The sequence below is a fragment of the Natrix helvetica genome (assembly GCF_964273705.1).
Source record: "Natrix helvetica genome assembly, chromosome: 5".
In the NCBI taxonomy this organism is placed as follows: domain Eukaryota; kingdom Metazoa; phylum Chordata; class Lepidosauria; order Squamata; family Natricidae; genus Natrix; species Natrix helvetica.
Window position 1 is genome coordinate 90963050 of NC_138551.1, and position 21177 is coordinate 90984226.

General features: G+C 41.0%; 1 protein-coding gene across 3 annotated transcripts in view; it reads right to left on the bottom strand.

The window, feature by feature from the left end:
- Positions 1-8132: 8132 nt before the first annotated feature.
- STOX1 (storkhead box 1) overlaps positions 8133-21177 on the bottom strand; it is a gene marked incomplete at its 5' end in the record, with an annotated part of 43737 nt that continues 30692 nt past the window's right edge. For all 3 annotated transcript variants that reach the window (XM_081955226.1, XM_081955228.1, XM_081955227.1), the window contains 3 exons: positions 8133-8593; positions 11204-13439; positions 17619-17771. In XM_081955226.1, coding sequence (XP_081811352.1) covers positions 8434-8593; positions 11204-13439; positions 17619-17771 — 2549 coding nt within the window. In that variant the 3' untranslated portion in view covers positions 8133-8433. The remainder of the gene's footprint in view (positions 8594-11203; positions 13440-17618; positions 17772-21177) is intronic.

Below are 21177 nucleotides of genomic sequence, written 5' to 3' on the forward strand. Positions count from 1 at the left end.
GAAAGAAAAGGGGAGGGAGGGAGGGAGGAAAGGAAGGAAGAAAAAGGAGGAAAGAAAGAAAAAAAGAAAGGTGGGAGAGAGGAAAGAAAGAAAAAGCAAGTCTTTCCTGTGTTGGAAGACATGTCCATTTCGGTTCTGTTCCAAGTGGGGAGAAAAACGCTGGAAACATGGAGGCTGTTTGGAAATATGGTTTATTGATGGACAGGACCACATGGGTTTGAGGTCCTGGGGAGCTGAACATCTGGTTTGATGAGCACCTGAAATTTTATAGTTTGCTCTACAGCATTTTGTAATTTAGAGGCTTCTTGCTTTGTGTATTTTGTTGTTTGATTTGAAGTAGTTTGTCTGGCAAAGGCCGGCAATGAGTTGGGGTTTTTAAATCTTGTTTAACAAATGTAATGCTAGATGCTGACTTCCTTGGGGTTTTAATCATATCTTGAATGGATTACCAAATCTGCATTTCTAAAAATTGGCCCCTTAGTTTCTTACTTAGGGCAGAGAGCTGAGGCTCTGAGTTTCTCTATTTAGAAACACGTTTCTCCTTTAGGGTGTAGGAAGTTATCACCCAGCCCTCTCCCAGAAAAATGAAATATCCTAGGAAATATTGATAAGGCAGAATATTATATTTTCCTGGATGTGAAAAAGGGAGAAACACATTTTAAACACAGAGTAAATTCCTGCAGCTTCCTGCCCTTTGTCAATGGGCCATTAAGAAGGCCAAGCTAGTCCACTTTACATAATAAAGAGTTCAGCTCCAGGGGGATGGGTGTAGAGTTCTGGCAGTGACAATGAAGGCATGATAATATTGCCTTTTACTCAACTGACCACATGGCATCTAAACTCAATCAAACCTGAATTCAAAACTCAGCAGCCTAGAGGGTTGCCCTTGCATGGGCCCATGTGAGTCTGACAGCCAATCAGAATACATTTCTTACACAGGAACAAGAAACAGAAAGGTGGGGCAGAACAGATTATAAAAAGCCTAACAAGCCCCTCCATCTTCCCTTCTCTTCCCTTCTCTTCTTCTCCATCAACATTGAAGCATGTGATCACCTTTTCTGTTCAGGGCTCAAGCCATGTGGTCCTGTCCACCATTAAACCATCTTTCCAAGCAGCCTCCATGTCTCCAGTGTCTTTTTCCCCACTTGGAGCCGAACCCAGAAGGACATTTCTCCCAACAAGGGAAAATAATAATATTCTGCCTTTGTAATATATTTCGTTCTTCTAAGAGGGGTGGGTGCAAACTTTCTTCACCTGCAAGCTAGAAAGTGGAGGGTTTGCAGACTCGCTGCCAAGGTTTGCACGGTCTGAGGTGGGAGAGACAGTCTGAGGTGGGAGAGACGCTGGTAACTGGCTTTCCCAGGGCTGGAGGCGTTTTGGGAGGGGGCGGCCTGGCAGCCTAACACTTGCGAACTGGATTTTTTAGTACTTGGGAGTCCTAAGTTACGTGGGAAGGTAGATAGATTTAGGATTTCACAATGATGTTGATTAGCTCTGTTTAAGTTTACTTTATTGTCATTGCACCTTGTTATGTTAAATGCCATCTTCAGTGTACATATTTTCTTTCTATATAAATAAAAATGTAATGTTTGTTTGTTCAAAATCTCAAAACTCCGAAAGTTCTTCACCGATTGCTTTGAAATGTTGACACAACGTTGCATTCGAATACGCACATGTTTTTATATATGTATATTATATAGATGTCACACCTGTGACAGGTAAAAACATGTTTTTTTGCAAAAACAAGTTTTGAAAACTAGCGCCATCTGCTGGACGTAAAAGCAACACACGCTATACTAAATATTTCATGATTCCATTTCAATCTTTCCTATTGCATTGTTATATTGGTTTTTTTATACATTTCCATTAATTTTCATTTTGACTTAATTATTTAGTGTGACATTTTGTTGGAATTCAGCTGTGTTGTTTACCATGTTTTTCCTTTGTTTTTCAGTTCGTATTTTTGAAAGGTCTGAGACTGAATATATGATTATTCTTTTAAAGGGACAGTTTTAAGAACTGTATAAAAAGGAACTTGCTTCGAATGTGCTTGATTTGGAATCTATTCTGAAACAGCAGGTATTCTATATAGGCTAAAGTTTTGCAAAGATCTCTACATCTTGGTGGAGCACAACAGTCTAAAAATCTCCAGAGTTCCTGGGACAACAGTATCATGTCTGTTTCTCTCTCTAAATAAGAAATAGGGAAACAATAAAACATGCAGAACTATGCTTCCCACTTGTCTTTTTGTCAAATATTATCACTGAACTTTTCTTTAACTTTTGTCCATTTTAGCCTCCAAATCCTTACAAGGGTAATCCTCAACAACTATTTGTTTAATGAACATTCAAGGTGATAATGGTGCTGACTGTTGTAGCATCCCTATGGTCATCTGATCAAAATTCAGATGATTGGCACCTGGCATGATTGTTGCAACATCCAGAGAGCAGTCATCACTTTTTGCAACCTTCTGACAATCAAAGTCAGATTTCAACTATGTTACTAACTTAACTACAGTGATTTACTTAACAAGTGTGGCAAGAAAGGTTGCAAAATGGAGCAAAACTTACTTAACAATTGTTGCTTAGCAATGGAAATTTTGGACCAAATTGTGGTTGTAAGTTGAGGATTACCTGTAATGGTATGGTTTTGATCCTGCTAGTAAAGATGTTATTCTTTTCTGGTGTGTAAAATTAATTGTTTTATTTTTGTTGTTTTTTTATATTGTGGTTGGAATGCACTTTTATGGGGGAAGCATTAAATACAGATTTTTGTACTCACTCACATATGGTTCCTGTAATCTTTTCGAAGTATTTGAATTGGACACCTTGCAGTGTTTTTCCAATTGACAACTTTAAGCAATACTGATTGGGGAATTCAGGGAGCTGATATCCACTCATTTTAAAGTAGCCAAAGCTAGAAAAAAATTGTTTAGTGCTATCAAACCAAATTATTTAAGATTTTCAGTGGGCTGGACCATCTAATGCTAAGCTGTCACTTGGTGTGTGAATTCAGCCATGGGGCCAGGGAAGAGCTCTTATAGCAACATAGTTTGTTTTCCTTCCTACACTGACCTTCCCTGCAGACGGGTATTTGCAGGATGTGGTCAAAAAAGTTTATATGGCAGCTATAATCATGCAGTTGAAGCTCTGCCCAATGTTTATATGCATTAAAAATGGGACACCTGCCTGAAGGTGGTCAGTTTCAGCATGGTGGTCTACATGCTCTTGGACTTCTGTTACACAGACAGACCATGTTTCCCTTCTACTCTCCCACATTTCTCCCTCAAAACCTTTTCCCTTTCAAACCACGATTTTTGTAGTAAGGAGGGTGGAAATCAGTTTATCTAATGATTAAGCCATTAGGTTAGAAACCAGGAGGCAGTGAGTTCTAGTCCTGCCTTTGGCATGAAAGCAGGTTGTGTGACTTTGAACCAGTTATTATTTTTCATCCCACCCCATTCCCACTTGATTGTTGTTGTGGGGAAAGTGGGAGAATGAAGGAGTATTGGATAAGTTTGCCATCGAGTTACCGTATCTTTTGGAGTATAAGACGCACCAAGGTTTTGAAGAGGCAAATTAAAAAAAAAGTTTTTGCACTCTGTAAACCTCCCCAAAATGGCCTGTTTTCTGCTAAAACGGACCTTTTTTTTTAAGGGGATGAATAGCCCTTAGGAGGCTTGTAGAGTGCTCCTGGGGATGTGCAGGGCCAGAAACGATCAGAAAATGGCATGGATAGCCTTTAGGAAGCTTATAGAGTGCTCCTCTATAAGTTTGGGTTGTGGGGGGGGCGCAAAATTGAACAAAAAATGGCCCATTTTTTGTTCATTTCTGTTCTCCCCAGCCCCCAGGAGCTCTCTGAAAGCCTCCTACAAGTTATGCACGGCAATTTTGGTGACGGGGCGGAGTTTCGGGAGGCAAAAAATGCTGTATTCAATGTATAAGACGCACCCAGATTTTCAGCCTCTTTTTTTGAAAAATACGGTATTCTCTGTATACTCTGGGCAAGACGGAGTGGCTGTGGCTTCCGGCCCCCCGGTTCAACCAGTTGCTTCCATCTCTGGCCATCGGGGGAGAGCAACTGGCCCCCATGGAGCGGGCGCGCAATTTGGGCGTCCTCCTGGATGCCCGGCTGTCCATGGATGACCATGTAACAGCCGTGGCAAGGTGGGCGTTCCACCAGGTCCGCCTGGTGCGCCAATTGCGCCCCCTATTGGACCGGGATGCCTTACGCACAGTCATCCATGCCCTGGTGACGTCTCGCCTAGACTACTGCAATGCTCTCTACATGGGGCTTCCCTTGAGATGCACTCGAAGACTACAGTTGGTCCAGAATGCGGCCGCACGGGTGATTATGGGGAGTACTAGATACTCCCATGTAACACCTCTCCTGCGCGAGCTGCACTGGCTTCCTGTGGTCTATCGGGTGCGTTTCAAGGTTTTGATTATGATCTTCAAAGCGCTCCATGGCACAGGACCTAGCTACCTGCGGGATCGCATCCTGCCCCATACATCCCTACGACCAATTCGCTTGCACAGAGAGGGACTTCTCCGGGTGCCGTCCACTAAACAGTGTCAGAGGGCGACACCCAGGAGTAGGGCCTTCTCTGTGATGGGCCCAGCCCTTTGGAATGACCTCCCCCTCGACATTAGGATTACCTCCGATCTCCGCTCCTTCCATGTAAAGCTCAAGACCCACCTTTTTCAATTATCTGGCCTGGCTCAACCATAGTTCCATCCTAATCCTCCTGACAGTCTTTTTAAACTCGTAATTTTAAACTGTGGTATTTTTAATTGCTAATTTTATTATTATTATTGTATGTATTTTATGACTGTTACCTCCTCCGTGTACGTGTATGTGTATGTGTATATGTATTTATATATGTGCTTTTATTGTACGCCGCCCCGAGTCCCTTGTGGAGAGGGAGCGGCTAACAAATCGAATAAATTGAAATTGAATTGAATTGACTCTGAAAAATTCGGTATTTATAAAAAATGAATAAAGGAGGATAAAAATTGAATAAATACTGATAAGGTTGATGAACTCTTGCTCATCTGTTTATTATTCTGGAAGGTTGGAGTGAGCCAGATGTTCTATGCTCCTTCCCCTACTAACCCTGTCAGGCCTGGAAGCCATCTTTTGCATTGGGCTTTCAGGTCTGCCACATTCAATGCTGTGGGGAAATGGGAGGGGGGATTATATGGACTATGGGAGATATATAATCTAAATAACATTCCTTTCTCAGAGAGTCAAGGACATCTTGCTCTGCAGCTGCAATGGTGTGACTGGGAGGCATCTTCAGTTTTGGACGGTGCCTGATTGGATCATGTGATGGACATGTGGGTGCTGGGCAGGGACTTGAACTTTCAGTTGGGTGGAGAAAAGCTGGAAGGTTTCAGATTCGGGTTTTCCCAGTTGTGCCAATATGAAATCTCTAATAAAATGAAACTTTGAGGAAACTCAAGCCTTGGAGTCTTCTTTCTTTGGGAGTGTTACTTGGAACCCCGACACCTTATCCTATTTTGTTCACAGCTCAACTTCTGTATTTCACTCTTCCAGTGGAGGAGCAGTTTAGAGCCTCATGTTTCATACAGCACACCCCTAGATGGGGGTTAAAACTTTATAAACCATTATCCGGAAGAAAACAGGTGCCTTAGTGTAAGCCAATATTAATGTATGAGGGTGGGGCCATCATGTGAGTCTGCAGAGCCCATATTTCACATGGTATTTCCAAATCTAAACTACAGAGAGTAAAACATAGGCTGTATCAGGGAGGTAGACACAATGGCAGCCACACTGTTGGGGGAGGCAGTGGCAGTCCCAAAACAGATTGACCAAACCAACTGGAGGCCAGTTCTCTGAAGATGTCTCCTTTAGGTCCCCTGGGAGGTCTCCTGTTGAGATAGCACAGGGGTTGGCAAACTGAAACACTCAAAAGAGCCATTTGGACCAGTTTCCCCACAGAAAAGAAAACACTGGGAGCCACAAAGGTCCTAACCGGAAGCCCCCTGTTCAATTCTGGAGCTGACCAGAAGTTCAGTTCCCCCACCATAGAGTCTCCTCCTACAGCGGCGTACTTTTTCCTCTACCTGTCATAACCAAATGCCCTATCAATTGTGGAGACAACTGGAAAACCCTCCCCTTGCCATAGAGTCTTCTCCTGGTGCACTGTGCTTCTCCCCCCCCCCCCCGGAAGCTCCTCTCAAAATTGTGACGCCAACCTGTGATGGAGCCACAGCAGAGGGAGGAAAGAGCCACATGCGGCTCCAGAACCACAGTTTGCTGACCCCTGAGATAGCAAGTTAAATGCTGGTTTCATAGTAGAATACATTAGACTGACTTCTGCCACTTCATGTGCTGCTGGCAAGACCACACAAAGACCAAGTTGTGAGAAGACAATCATGAGAAATGGTTAGTGGGGCATATCTGTACTGCAGCAAATGGAACACGAGGATGAATGAAGGCACTGTGGTTGTTTTCACACCACGGGTGGAACCACAAGCTACAGGGAGTCCTCGTTTAGTGACTGCCTCAGACAGTGACCATTCGGAGTTACAAGGGTGACTTTATCACCATTCTTGCATTTAAGACTTGGCAGGTTTATAAAGCAAAGGAAGATCGCAAGCAGTCACATTTAACATACTGAATGTTTTGCTTAACTGGGTTTCCAGTTCCAATTAAATGTGAAATACTTGTAAAAGTATATTTTTTGCATTACTCGACATATTTTCACATAAAATATTTTTTTTTATTTCAGGAATATTCTTAGTCATGAACTTGCAATACTTTACCACTGAAAAATGTGATTCATCCACCATCATTTTGCTGAAATATCTGGAATGTGATCCGAATGAAGGCATTTATATCTTGATAGTAACTTAATAACCATGCCTTGGTTGATTATATGAAAGACAGCCAAGAACAAGCATTGATTGAAGTTAAAAATTGTAACTTAATAAATGTGCAGGAAACAAAACATGAATATCAAAATAATGTAATAACAACAAATAGAATGCTGGCAAGGAAAAGCGTTAGATTGATGGGAAGGTGGATAAAGATAAAATCTGTCAATGGCTTACAATTGGAACATTAAAGAAAATGAAAGCTTGATTTTGACTGCCCAAGAGTAAACTATTTGAACTAATGCTATTTAAGCCAGAATTGAAAAATTATGCAAGAAGATAGCACAAATTGATTGTAAACAACCTAACAGTTGCCAAAATGATTCACTGGAACAGTAGGAGTAGGGAAAAATTATTTACCGGTACAGGAAGTCCTTGACTTACAACAGTTTATCTAGTGATTGTTCAAAGTTATGTCACTGAAAAAAGTCACATGATCATTGCAGCATCCCCCCCCCTGGTCATGTGATCAAAATTCCAAAACTTGGCAATGGTAGGTATTTATGGTGTAGTGTTCTGGGTCATGTGATCTTTTGTGACCTGACAAAAGTCAGTGGGGAAGCCAGATTTAATTAACAAACTTGTTACTAACAACAATTTTAGTGATTCGCTTAACTGTGGCACAAATGGGACAAAATTCACTTACTGTCTCTTTTAACAACATAAATTTTGGGCTCATTTGTGGTTGTATGTTAAAGACTACCTTAATGAAAAATTAGTGGGTTTAAAATTAAGAATGAGCAGATTAAAATATTGTGGGATTTCTAAATGAAAACTAATAGTCAAAACTAATAGCTCATAACACATCAGATTTAACTGGCTGAAAAGAAGACTGGATAATTGATGTAGCAATACCAGGGGATAGTAGAATAGTAGACAAAAGAATTGGAGAAAAATCACAAAGTATCAAGATCTCAAAATCAGAGTTGAAAAATTGCAGCATAAACCAGTTAGGAGGTCACAGTGGTTATTGACACAATGGGTGCCACACCAAAGAATCTTGGAAAATCTGTACATTGACAATTCCATTTGTCAATTACAAAAGGCTTCTCTGCTTGAATTTGCATGTATACTTTGCTAATACATTATAGTACATCACACCAAATGAACGAACTGGTAGCTGTGACTTCATAATTGGGTGTAGTAGTAGTAGTAGTAGTAGTAGTAGTAGTAGTAGTAGTAGTAGTAGCAGCAGCAGCAGCAACAGCAACAACAACAACAACAATAATAATAAGTATAATAAGTATAGCTTTATTTTAAAAGAAATATATTTGACATAAACTAATGAATAACCATACATTTATTTTTCCAAGAAATAATCCCTGAAATTACTAGGATTTGAGCTTATTATTATCAAATACAGCAGTAAAAAACAGTAAAAATGTTTATTATAAAGTATTCATACATCTTATGGGAGAAATAGCCAACATCTTACCTACATTAGCACATGTGTTAGTTCACGACATTTATAGCAAATACATTAATAGATTTACAGACAGGCTCATCAACTTGGTTAAAAAAGGAGGAAAAATCAAACATTCGTCACTGGTGTCAACTGAAGCAAGGAGTTTGGGGTAAGAGATTTTCTGCTGTGTAAAGTCTTCTCTATACCTTTTAAGTTTTTGAGGAAGCTGCTGCTTTTCTTCAGTCCATACAAGATGGCAGAATTAGCAGATACCATACTTTGTGCTCTGGAAAGAATGGCATTTTTGAAACAAAAGATTCACAAAAAGGTGTATCCATAGTTCATTGTACATAACAAAAAAATATCAGACAACTCCAAAACTTTTAGAAAAAATATTGGCTATATGAAGGTTGTTCATCCAAAAATCTGTTTAAAAGGCTTTCATTTTAAGGTTTCTTTATAGTCTTATAGTCATTTAGCTTCCAGAAATGTTCAAATGTATAAAGGTTATGTTTTCCATGTTTACATGCTGTTCTATAAAGTTACCCAAATCCTTGGAAACCATACTGTACATATTTTTCCAAATATGGGGGAACATAACACTAAGCTGTTGCACTGTAACCAGTTTATATCCATCCTGCCTGATCTGGTTAGTTTTCTGGGTTCTGAAATAGTCCTTAGCTTTTTTTTGCCAATTGCAGCCAAAATACTTGTAAATTGCTGCTCTTGATGCTTGTAAGGCATTGTAGAAACACACTCCCATCACTTAAGGTTCCCCCTTGCACATATGTGCTAGTCATTCCTGACTCTAGGGGGCGGTGCTCATCTCCGTTTCAAAGCCGAAGAGCCAGCACTGTCCGAACACATCTCCATGGTCATGTGGCCGGCATGACTAAACGCCGAAGGCACACGAAACGCTGTTACCTTCCCACCAAAGGTGGTTCCTATTTTTCTACTTGCATTTTTATGTGCTTGTGAACTGCTAGGTTGGCAGAAGCTGGGACAAGTAATGGGAGCTTACTCCATTAACGTGGCGTTAGGGATTCGAACCGCCAAGCTGCTAATTGCCACTGATAGCCACTGAGCCACCTCATCACCTACAACTAGCCTAATCCAGGCTTGTGATGAGAGCTACAGTATATAATTACTTTCATTTATATGCTGCTCAGTTAAGATAACCAAACATACCAAACTCAGTAACAACACTAAACCTTCCTGTTGGTTAACACAATGAAGAAACAATCATGAAAACAAGAATCATATTTTTCCAGAGGAGGATCTACATACTATCAATCCTACATCCTAAATGTGCTTTTCCCAAAAAGCAACTGGACTTTCTTAGTGTTTTCTTTGGAAGCATGTCACTTCTCATCCAAGAAGTGTCTTCAGTTCTGAACAAGAGACGCTCCTAGGATGAGAAGCGAAACATTTTCAAAGAAAACACCAAGAAAGTCCAGTTGCTTTTTGGGAAAAAAATACATTTGGGACAACCATAGCCTGCATGATTGAGAATCTCCATAGAGTTTTCAGATCCTAGAGTTTCCAGAATAGTCAGGTATTGGGGGGCTTTCCTGAATGGCAAAAGAGATGGTGGTGACCAGTGGTGGGTTTCAAAATTTTGTAGAACCTCTTCTGTAGGTGTGGCCTGCTTTGTGGGAGTGTCTTGCTGGCCATGTGACTGGGTGGGCGTCGCCAACTTGTAAAACGTGGTGAAACTCACTTAACAATGCTCTTGCTTAGCAACCAAAATGTTGGCTCAGAAACTTTGGCATTTGAAGCACGCAAGTCTTAAAAGCTGTCAAGTTACAAGACCCTTCTACCCCTAACACTTTAGAAAGAAAACCCCAAGAGGTGTTCAAACTTGACAACTTTAAGACTTATGGACTTCCTCCTCTCACTCTTCATCTTGATGATGTGCAGACGGGCGAGGGAAGGGAGCTGGAACTGGTTCTAAATGGCACTGTAGAACTGGCAGGAACCCAGCCCTAGTGGTGACTTAACTTTGAGTATAGTGCTGTTTCAATGGAGAGACAATAAGAGAAAAGGCATGAATGCCTTGTGATCCCTGACAAAGACAATTCCCCAATTTGGAATTTGAAACATATCCTTCCCACCAGGTCTTATTGAACAAGTAGAAACACAAGCCTAGTTACCAGAGGTGGGCATCATATAATGTAACAACAGTGGTGGTTCCTACCGATTTGGACTGGTTTGGATGAACCGGTAATGGTATGGCGGCCAGGGTCACTGGACCCAGCCACGACCCAGGCCTGCCCTGCTCTCGAACCGGTTCCCTGGTCTGCTGTCGCCAGCATGTTTCTGCACACGTGCAGAACAGTTTTCAGTCAACTGCGCATGCACAGCAATGTACGGCGCCCGCACAAAACGCCCTTTCAGTGAACCGGTAGTAAACCGGTTAGGAATCCACCACTTTGTAACAACCAGTTCGCCCAGCACCGAAAATGTACATGTGTGCCTTTTGTGTATGCGCGCAGCTTAAAAAACAGTGATCATATAGGACAGGAGAGAGCCAGGGTGGGTGGGTAGAACCCGCTGGTCAAAACTACTGGTTTGCCCATACCGGTCCGAACTGGCAGCAGACCACCTCTACTAGTCAGGTTTCAAGGCAATATGGCTTTAAAGGTGACAACCAACACCTTGATTTGCAACTGAAGCCAACGCAATCAAAGCAGCTCTCACAGTAGTGATGTTACCTGAGCAGACCACTAGGCCCTGCTATAGTTTATGGACGAAGTTCAAGGGCAGGCAGAGATGAAAAAAAATTAAATTCAACAATTCAATTAACATTTTCCCAGTATACCTAACCTTGAAGACCATACTAAGCGTAATAGATGGAGATGGGCAATAGAAACAGCACTCCCATATTTGTGCTTACCTGGGAGAATCTATCCCACTATCTCCTGTTATACTCTGGTTTCCTGTGTCTTGTAAATGGTTTTGGTCATGTTGGATTCCCCGATCTAGAGGAGCATCTGCCTTAATTTCCCAGTCTTTGGATGACAACATCAAGGAAGCTGTTTCCATAGCCACTTTGTTGGCCGACTTGTTCCGAATTCTGTTCTCTGCTTCCTGCACCTCACTGAATTCAAGGACATGCCTTTCATTACTATCAGTTCTCCAGCCTTGATCATAAATACCCTCGTTCTCTTCATTGTTTTTAGAAGACACTTGGTGGCACATGCAAGTTTCTCCTTCCAAGTTCATTTTGTCATATTCCTTTAAGGCACCCTTCGATTTACTCTGACTAAGAAAACCACTTTCTTCATGTTGGTATGTATCAACAGTATCTGTATCGTTTGGGTAGCTTCGAAAGAATGGGCCAGCCTTTTCCTTTTCCAATACTTTTGGACTTGTTTCTTCTCTTACGTCATTCCATTTTTCCAACTCCGTTCTATATCGGAGTTGATAAGATTTCAATTTGGATGATTCAATTTCTTCCTCCTGGACGACGTCATTGTACATAGGACTACAAGCACCATCATTATCCACTTTTTGATATTGAACCGGATCATCATAAATGAATCCCTCGTAGTGCGGATTCACAGACTCAAGCCATTTGCTTGTGTTCTTGGACTGTATCTCACTCTTAAAGTCCTTTTGTCTTTGCACGGCAACAACTTCAGACTGTTTAAATTGGCAGATAATACCTGCATCAGTGGGAAGATAGCAATCAGAAGGCTGACTTGGTAAACTGCCCGTGTTTGCTTTATCGCAGTGCGTTTGAATGCATTTTTCGGGATGCTTTTTCTCTTCTTCATTTTTGAATGTAGCATAAAGGTTAGAAGCCTCTTGCATCTCCACTGCATTTTGGGAGTTTGTCCCTCTTTGCAGATTACGTTTACAAGTGGCTCTCTCTGCCAAGGATGTCGGTGTGCCATCTGTTCGTAAAGCTTGGCATTGCTGGTGATCTGAGTGTTTCTTCTTGTCATCTTCAGCATCACACATCCCAGAGAGAGAGACTTTAGCTTTACAGTCCATGGTTCGTAAGGAATCTAAAGACTGGGACCATGAATGATGCTTCTCTGATCTAACAACCTTGGAGTTTATATCATAATTTTTCTGATTTTTATGACCTTTGGCTGACTTGTTCCTCCTATTTGGAATATCTTGAAATGGGTTATTAATTTCCCTTTTATATAAAAGTGGAGGCTCCACATCTAATGCATCATCAAACAGCTCTCTATTGCAAACCATCAATTCGCTTGAAAGATGACATAATGGATGTTCAACGGAGCTTGCCAAATGGTCATCGGCCAGTACCACTTCACTGGTTTTATATTTTCCTCGTTTTTCTTTAATATGCTGTCCATTCCTGTGATACTTCATGGCTTTGTTCTGTTTTTTCCAACTGTGTGCTTTTGAAAAGTGTTTGTGCTTCATTGTTAGTAGTTCTGTAGAAGTCCCTTTGCTGATATACTTCTTCTGTTCCTCCATTTTCCGCATGAGTGCTGTATGTTTAGTCAAGTTGTCGACAGTCAATATAGGATTGATACGCTTGATGATTTCATGTTCAACATCTCGTGGAATGTTCTCCAAATTATCTTCATCTCGGACCGGCCATTTCTCAGGAGGAAACTGAGCAGAAAATGTAGAGTGGGATTTCTTAGCCTTTTCTTTCTTGGAAGTGTTGCGCCAAAAGAGGCTAAGGCTAAACCTTTTAGCCTTATCTTTTTCCTTGGCGGAAAGTACCGAGTGGGCAATTCCATCAGCAAGTGACTCTGTACTTGGTTTTGGAAGTGAAGCTCTAGATTCACAAGAATCTTTTTGACTTTTCCCATTTGGCTCCTGGCTAATTAATTCCTGATATTTTGTTGGTTTCACTTCATTGTGCCCAAGGAAACAGTAACAGGATCTACAATGTGAGTCAACAGGCAAAGGATCTGGTGCCAGCTCTGTAGCATCTTCCATGCTTACCAAGTATGTGAAAGAAGGCTTGGGGAGGCATTTGTCTTCCAGCAAGGTCCTCTTGTTGCTCTTCACAGTGTTATTAGAGATAAAATAGGTATTTGGGGTTACTATGAAGTATCCTTCCCCAGTATGGTATATCTTTCGCTCTTTAATTAGCATCCCGAGAGTACTGTAGAGAATATCATGGGTGGGAGTTGCAATACCTAGAATAATAAGGATAATAACTTTTGTTAGGATTAAAATATTTTATTTCTATTAGTTTTTCATATAATCACAGTATTACAAGGTATTATGTCTCTATCTGTCATCTCTCAGCCTAGAATAAACTGGGGAAAGAGATATAATCCTGGTTATTAAATTTTATTAATAAATGGTTTCATTAGTGTTTATAGGTATTAGAAATATGGTAGCATTTGAGTAATAAAATATTAAAATATTGGTGACTTAACAGAAGTCAACAAACACATTGTATGAAGAAATGTAATGGACATTGAAATATATTTTTGGAGAAAACCATAAAGAAAAAAAACCATTTAAAATATTTTAGATTCTAGCCATATTTGCCTTCACAGTAAATTATGAAAAAGCGCCTATGATGATATAAACCTATGTCTTTTCCCCCAGAATTAAATGTCATTGGTTTCAGTTAGGTCTTCTTTATTGCTAAATACTGTATACACAGTGTCTTTAGAAAATGAAAAACAAATATGAAACCCTCACTGTGCACAAATAAGTTTCCTAATCAAAAAGATCAAATAAGAGTTTTAAGGTGTTATTACTCCCCCACTGTGCGATTGGATGTAATTACCACTGGCCATGCTGTCTACTAGAGGATAAGAATTGTATCATAATGAAAATTAAGTAACAGAAGGCTTTGAAAAGAACAGAAAGTTCAGAAAAAGTTTGCTATTGCCAAAATGCGGTAAAGCATACACTCTAAGCTGTACTTTAGATCTGAATTTTAAAAGGTGCTTCAAAATGCAAGCTAAACACAAAGCTTGAAGATTCCTCTGAACACAGGACATTCATAAATTGCTATCAATGATGAAATCTGGGCACTTAGTCTACCTTTAGGCTGAAGGATGTAACCTCTGAAAACTGATTTGGGATCTATTAAATAACAAATTATATTTTCTGGAGGAAAGCAGGCAGATCCTTCAACTGCAGCATAAAAATGTCTTGAGCAGGCTGGAATGTAATTTCAGTTATTGCAATGCAACTGCACTAATAGAACTGATCTGCGGTTTATATACTTACATTACATTTGGTATCTCACTGGGAAAAAAATTATAAGGGTTTCTTTTTTTTTATCAGTAAAATGTTTGCTGGAAAATGCCTAAATACAGGTAGATATACAGTTTCAAAAGAAAACTATCTGGACAATCCAACAAGGAATAAAAGATTGCTTGTTGAAGATACTGAGTTTGACCACAGTGATGAAAAGAAAAGAGATATAAAATGGAGTATCTTAACCAGAATTTTAGACAAAGAGCAGTTCATATTAAAACGTTGCAGATCCCTTTTGGGGTGTACGCCTTCAAACTTTTATATGGAACAACTGTAGACTCAGGAGTCCAATGTGGCATAGATTTTATCTTCAAATGCCTCTAGTAGGATGCTTTCTCACAGTTAGACAATAGTGGGCAGCAAATACATAATAAACATTGCAAATGACCTATTAAGTGAACTGTAGCTTCTTCTAATGGAAGCTTGTGATTAGTTGACAGGTTCACTGCATGTTCATTAACTCTGAACTTCTTTTAAAAGTATCAAGCAGAAGAGCCACAGTACTTCACCACACAAGTTACTGGAACTGCTTTGGGGGGTTAGGAAACAAACTCTTTTGTCAATCCTAGGATTATTGGAGTGCAAAAACCTGAGTGGAGATGGAAGCAAATGAAGGTGCTTTGCTCCTTCTTGTCAGAACTACGAGGTTCTCATTTCAAAATATATTGGATGTGCTCCCTGAACTATCTGCTAGCCACGGACTTGATAATTCAGTGACCACTGTGTCAGGCAACATATTTTCTTGACGAATGGCAATCCATCTAACATATATGATTCTAGATGACTCACAACAGTTAAAACGAACAAAACGTAGAAATAAATGCAACGAATGCACAACTGTATTAGAAACACTATTAAAAACTCAAACGCAAAATGATGGCAGGTGAACACCAATCATACATCCCATTCAGTACAGATAGTCCTCGACATACAACCATTCCTTCAATGACCGTTCAAAGTTACAACAGCACTGAAAAAAGTGATATATGACCGTTTTTCATATGACCATTGCAGTATCCCCCTGGTCACATGACCAAAATTGGCAACTGGCATGTATTTATGATGGTTGCAGAGTCCTGGGGTCACCTGATCACCTTTTGAGACCTGATAAGCAAAGTCAATGGGGAAACCAGATTTACTTAATAACGCTGTTACTAACTTAACAACTGCAGTGATTCACTTACTGTATTTTTCAGAGCATAAGAAGCACCGGAGTATAAGAAGCACAAGATTTTGAAGAGGTACATTAAAAAAAAAAGTTTTTGCACTCTGCAGGCCTCCCAAACCCTCTGCATGCCTCATTTTTTGTCAAAAACAGGACATGCAGAGAATTTGAGAGGCCTGCAAAGTGCTCCTGGGGGCTTTGGGGGGACAAAAATGAGCAAAGAACGGCCCATTTTTTGCCAAAAACAGGGCATGCATAGGCTTTGGGAGGCTTGTAGAGTGCTCCTGGGGGTGGGGTGGGGGGCAAAAATGAGCAAAAAATGCCCCGTTTCTCACTCATTTTTGCTCTCCCCAGAAGCTCCCAAACCCTCTGCACGTCCATTTTTGCAAAGGGTGAGGGGTTTTAGGAGGCCAAAAATGCTGCATTCAGTGTATAAAACACACCCAGATTTTCACCCTTTTTTTGTAGGGAAAAAGGTCTGTCTTATATTCTGAAAAATACGGTAGCTGTTGTGGTAAGAAAGGTTGTAAATGAGGCAAAACAACTGTCTTGCTTAGCAAGCAACAGAAATTTTCGGCTCAATTATGATTGGTGTCAAGGACTACCTGTACAATGACTTGGAAGCTCGTCATTACTAACAGTTTTTCCTAAAGTCTAAAAAGGTAGTGGCCAATTGGAATTTCAAGGGAATGGTGTCCAAAGGAAAAGCACCAGGGCAGAAAAGAGGTCATCCCCCTTAATAGATGGAACCTATAACATGCCTCTCCTGCTGAATCTCATGGGACAGGCAGATGTAACCAGGGAAGGATACTCCCTCAAATCTCAATCTCATGCCACATATGACTTTATACATCACTAGCTGATAACCTGGCATTGCCCAAGTATTTATTTATCCTAATCCTGTATTAGACAGGAAAAGCCCTGATTTCGGTGATAATTAAATTAGCTACAAATGTTTTCCCTGTGCCCCCAGAAGTTCCAAGGGAGCACCCTTGTACTACATCTTTTCTCGTATGTAATCTGCGTGAAGTATCTCCTGTCCGTCCTGTAGTGGTGCAGGCAGGCCGAGTTGCAGTAATGTTTTATTGATCATGGCCATTCATTTGTCCTCAAAAACAATCAAAGCCTTGTTGAAAATGACGGGACGAAACGTAATTTCTAATGTTGGATTTTCCCCCTTACCAGAGGGAGCCCACTTGGGGAGTACTGTGAAACCGTTACCATGGCAACTCCACTGCACTGTACAGTAGAAACCATTTTATGGCAATACGGTAGAAGCCATACACAACAGGCTGTATCTTAATAGAAACCCCCCCAACCCCCCCCCCCCCGAGGGGTGTTAGGGGTGTCTTATCCCCACAGTATTTGTTTCCAGAGAGAACCAGGTTTGGCTGAAATTGCTCGAAGTGTTCCAGAGTTATGCTGGAACACACACACAGAGATTAGTAGCACATTGAACAGCATCTGGAAACACTCTGCAGTCAGTGGACCAATTTTCTGGAGTCACTGCTGGGTAGCTAGCTGAGAGAGGGCCAAATAACAGGGAGAAGAGAAGGATGTTGACACGTCTTTTGCTGGAAATGAGCAGTTCTGCCCATCACAGTGTATGGGAAGAGGTTGCACATATCTGCATGCTCACTGGATACAGAGGCATTATGTGTATCTTGGGAAGAGCTGGTGTCACTTTGAGGTCCAAGCTCCAAAATTACCAGGGATAACAAGGTAGCTTCAAATTGCATTTCCAGGTTTATATTATCACTCTTAGGATGACCCAAATCAAGTTAGAAGACATTGTTTTACATTTTGATCTGCAAAGGGAATTAAGATGGCTCCCCCATTCCCAGGCAGTATCTAGCATTTCACTCTTCTCACTGCAGCCTGAACTGAAAGTTTATATTCAATATCCGCAACCCTTGATTTAGCCGATTACCTGGGTAGTATTTTCCCAACTGATGCAGTAAAGTTTCCTGTGTAACTGTAATACGAGCTGCATTCATATCAGATATAGCACAACACAAGACCTCTGCCAAAGGAACAAACTGAGACTGGGAAATTGGATTCATATGCACTGGAGAGACATCACCTACAATAGGGGGGGTTGGGGGGGATGGAGGAGACACAAGAAAAAAAATTAATTTTTGTACTTTTGAGTATTTTGTCCTGTCTCTCTCCCCCCCCCCCCCCCGGTTTCCTTCAAAAAACTAAGCTTTAAAGTTTGTCTAAGAAAAATTATCAGAAAATACCTACAGATATCGGATTGTGTTGAACAATAAATCTAATAATAAATCAAATATCAATAAAACCCGCTGCCAATTCTGCAGGAAAAGACTGCAGCTGAGCACAACAGGAAGCAACATTTTGGAATGAGATTATGATTATTGTGATCATGTCAAAATTAAACATTTGGGGAGGGATCATTGTTTACATTTCGCTGAATTGTTTAAAGGTACGAATTGGAGTAGAAAGCCTCCTGAGGTGTCCTTAAAGCTCTCTGAGCTTGGTTATTTTCTTGCAGACGTTTCAGTACCCAAACTAGGTAACATCATCCATGCCGATAGGGAATATTGTTTGCTGTCATTTATGTTCTAACCTTAACATCAGACCAACAATCAAAAAGTAATATAGCTAATCAAAGAACTGCCAAACAAGGTAAACCCAACCAAATAACTACCGTACCAAGACCACACCCACCAACTGACAAGGCAAGTAGAATATAAATGGATTACAAACCCCACTCCTTACTACCACTGATGATGTTATCTAGTTTGGGCAGTTCGGACTGGTTCAGGCGAACCCGTAGCAGAAATTTTAAGTAGTTCAGAGAACCAGCAAATACCGCCTATGTTTGGCACCACCCTCCCACCCTCATCGTTCCCTGTCCTGTATTCCCTTGTTTTTTAGCTCAGCTGATTGGGCCGTTTGGGCAGAGGTGGTTTTCAGCCAGTTTGGACTGGTTCAGATGAACCGGTAGCAGAAATTTTGAGTAGTTCGGAGAACCGGCAGATACCGCCTATGGTAGGCCCCGCCCTCCCACCCTCATTGTTCCCTGTCCTAAATTCCCTTGTTTTTTAGCTCAGCTGATCTGCGCGACAGAGCGGATTGCCGCACCACAGCTGAGCTAAAACACAGCTCAGTTCACCAGCACTGAAACTGAGGGTGGTCCCTGAGCGCATGCACAAAGCGCTCTCTCATAGAACCGGTAGAAAAGATTTGGAATCCCACCACTGAATTTGTGTAATGAAATGACTACAAGAAAACAAACAAGCTCAGAGAGCACCAAGGACCCCTCATTTCAATCCTGAGCTACAAATTCCACATTATCCCATCAGAGCCGAAGAAGCTTTCTTGGATGAGAAGCAAAACGTCTTCCAAAGAAAAAATAAGGAAGTCCAGTTGCCTCCTGAAAAGGCACCTTTGGGACAACCATGACCCGGATGACTGAGAATCTCCACAGACTATCTAATGTCTGTGTGTTCAATTTCTAGTAGGGAATTTGAAATCCTTGGAAAGATACGGCTGGGTATGTATGACTGATCAGTCCTAGTATAAGATGAACCTAGTTATGTTCTGACTCCTGCTGGTCAAAAGAAGTTTTAAAAGCAGCTGTATGTGGAAGGTTGAATTAGACATCTGCAATTATGGGTAACTGTTCAACTCTACATCTTTTACCTTTCATTAAATAATGTAGGCAAATACATTTATTCAAATCCTTAGCACAGAAGCGCTGCATGTTATTTCTGGTCTCTATTTATTCTGTTCGTATTTTAAAAACATCCACCTGACAGAGGGACCATTAAAGTCTTTCTTGAAATTATATGAAGCGCCCAACCTACATGTTAGCTTAGAGCAGGGGTGTCAAACTCAAGGCCCGTGGGTTGGACCCAACTCGCAAGGTGCTTAGATCTGGCTCACGGACCCATCAGCAAAGGACTGGCCCGCAGTGTCTCTGCCAGCAAAAATGGAACTTGGGGAGGCTGTGTACAGCCCGCCGTGACTCCATTTTCGGTCGCGACGGCCTCCTGCAGCCCTCTGCCAGCAAAAAAGGAGCTCAGTGAAGCTGTGTGCGGCCCGCCCAGGTTCCGTTTTCACTGGCAAAGGGCTGTAAGAGGCCGTGGCAGCTGAAAACGGAGGCTCAATGAGTGACATCTAGCTGGCCACGCCTACCCTGGCCATGCCCCTGGCCCCCTGAAGTGAAACACAACCCTGATGTGGCCCTCAATTAAATCGAGTTTGACACCCTGGCTTAGAGATTGTTGTAAGACCCTTTCTAAGATATGTGAGCAACATGATACAATTTAGAGTTAGAAATTACAGCAAAGCTAATTTTCTAGAACAGCTCTGACAATTTACAGCTAAAGGCTTAAAAAACAAATCTCTGAGATCGTTTTTCTTAAGTCAACAAAAAACAATAGTCCCTTTTGAAGAAGCTGTTAAACAGTTCTTGACCTCTGTTTTACCAATTGCTGTTTTTATGTTTAACAGAATGCCTTCAGAGAGGTTCCAGAGAATAACTTCCTCAGTGACGTTGCTAGGTTACTCCCACCAGGGATATAAATCAGGGTCAGCTTTCTTTGTATGAAACGCACACACTCACACACACACGGAACGGATTACTGTAAACAGAACTGGTTTCACACTTACCTGGAAAGGACACCTTAAATAATTTATTTTCTCAGCACTGTATTGTAAAAAATTCTTACACAGGAAATAAAATATCAGAATAACAGAATTGGAGGTCTTCTAATCCAAACCCCTGCTCAAGCAGAAGACGCTAAACCATTTCAAACAAGTGGCTGCCCAGTCTCCTCTTAAAAACCTCCAGTGATGGACATCTACAACTTCTGAAAGCAAGCTGTTCCTTTGAGTAACTGTTTTCATTGTCAAGAAATTTCTCCTTAGTTCTAGACTGCTTCTCTTGATTAGTTTCTATCTATTGTTTCTTGTCTTGCCTTCCGATACTCTGGAAAATAGGTTGACCCCCTCTCCTTTGTGGAAGCCTGTCAAATACGGTAACATTGATATCATCTCACCCCTAGTCCTTCTTTTCACTGGCCTAGACAAACCCAATTCCTGCAACCATTTTCATATGTTTTAGCCTAGTCCCCTAATCATCTTTGTTGCTCTTCTCTGCACTCTTTACAGAGTCTACGTGTTTTTTATAGTATGATGACCAAAACAATGCAATATTCTAAGTATGATCTTAGTAAGACTGTATAAAGTGTACTAATACTTCACATGATCTTGATTCTTGTTAATGCAATCTAGGTTTCGGTTGGCTTTTATGGCTGCTGCCACACACTGCTGGCTCTCATATTTAAATAAAATGGTTGCCAAATAAAACATAAATCAACACTGTCTCATATATGCCGTATTTTTCATAGTATAAGATGCACCGGAGTATAAGACGCACCAAGGTTTTGAAGAGGCAAATTTAAAAAAAAAGTTTTTGCACTCTGCAAACCTCCCAAAAACAGTCCGGTTTTTGCGAA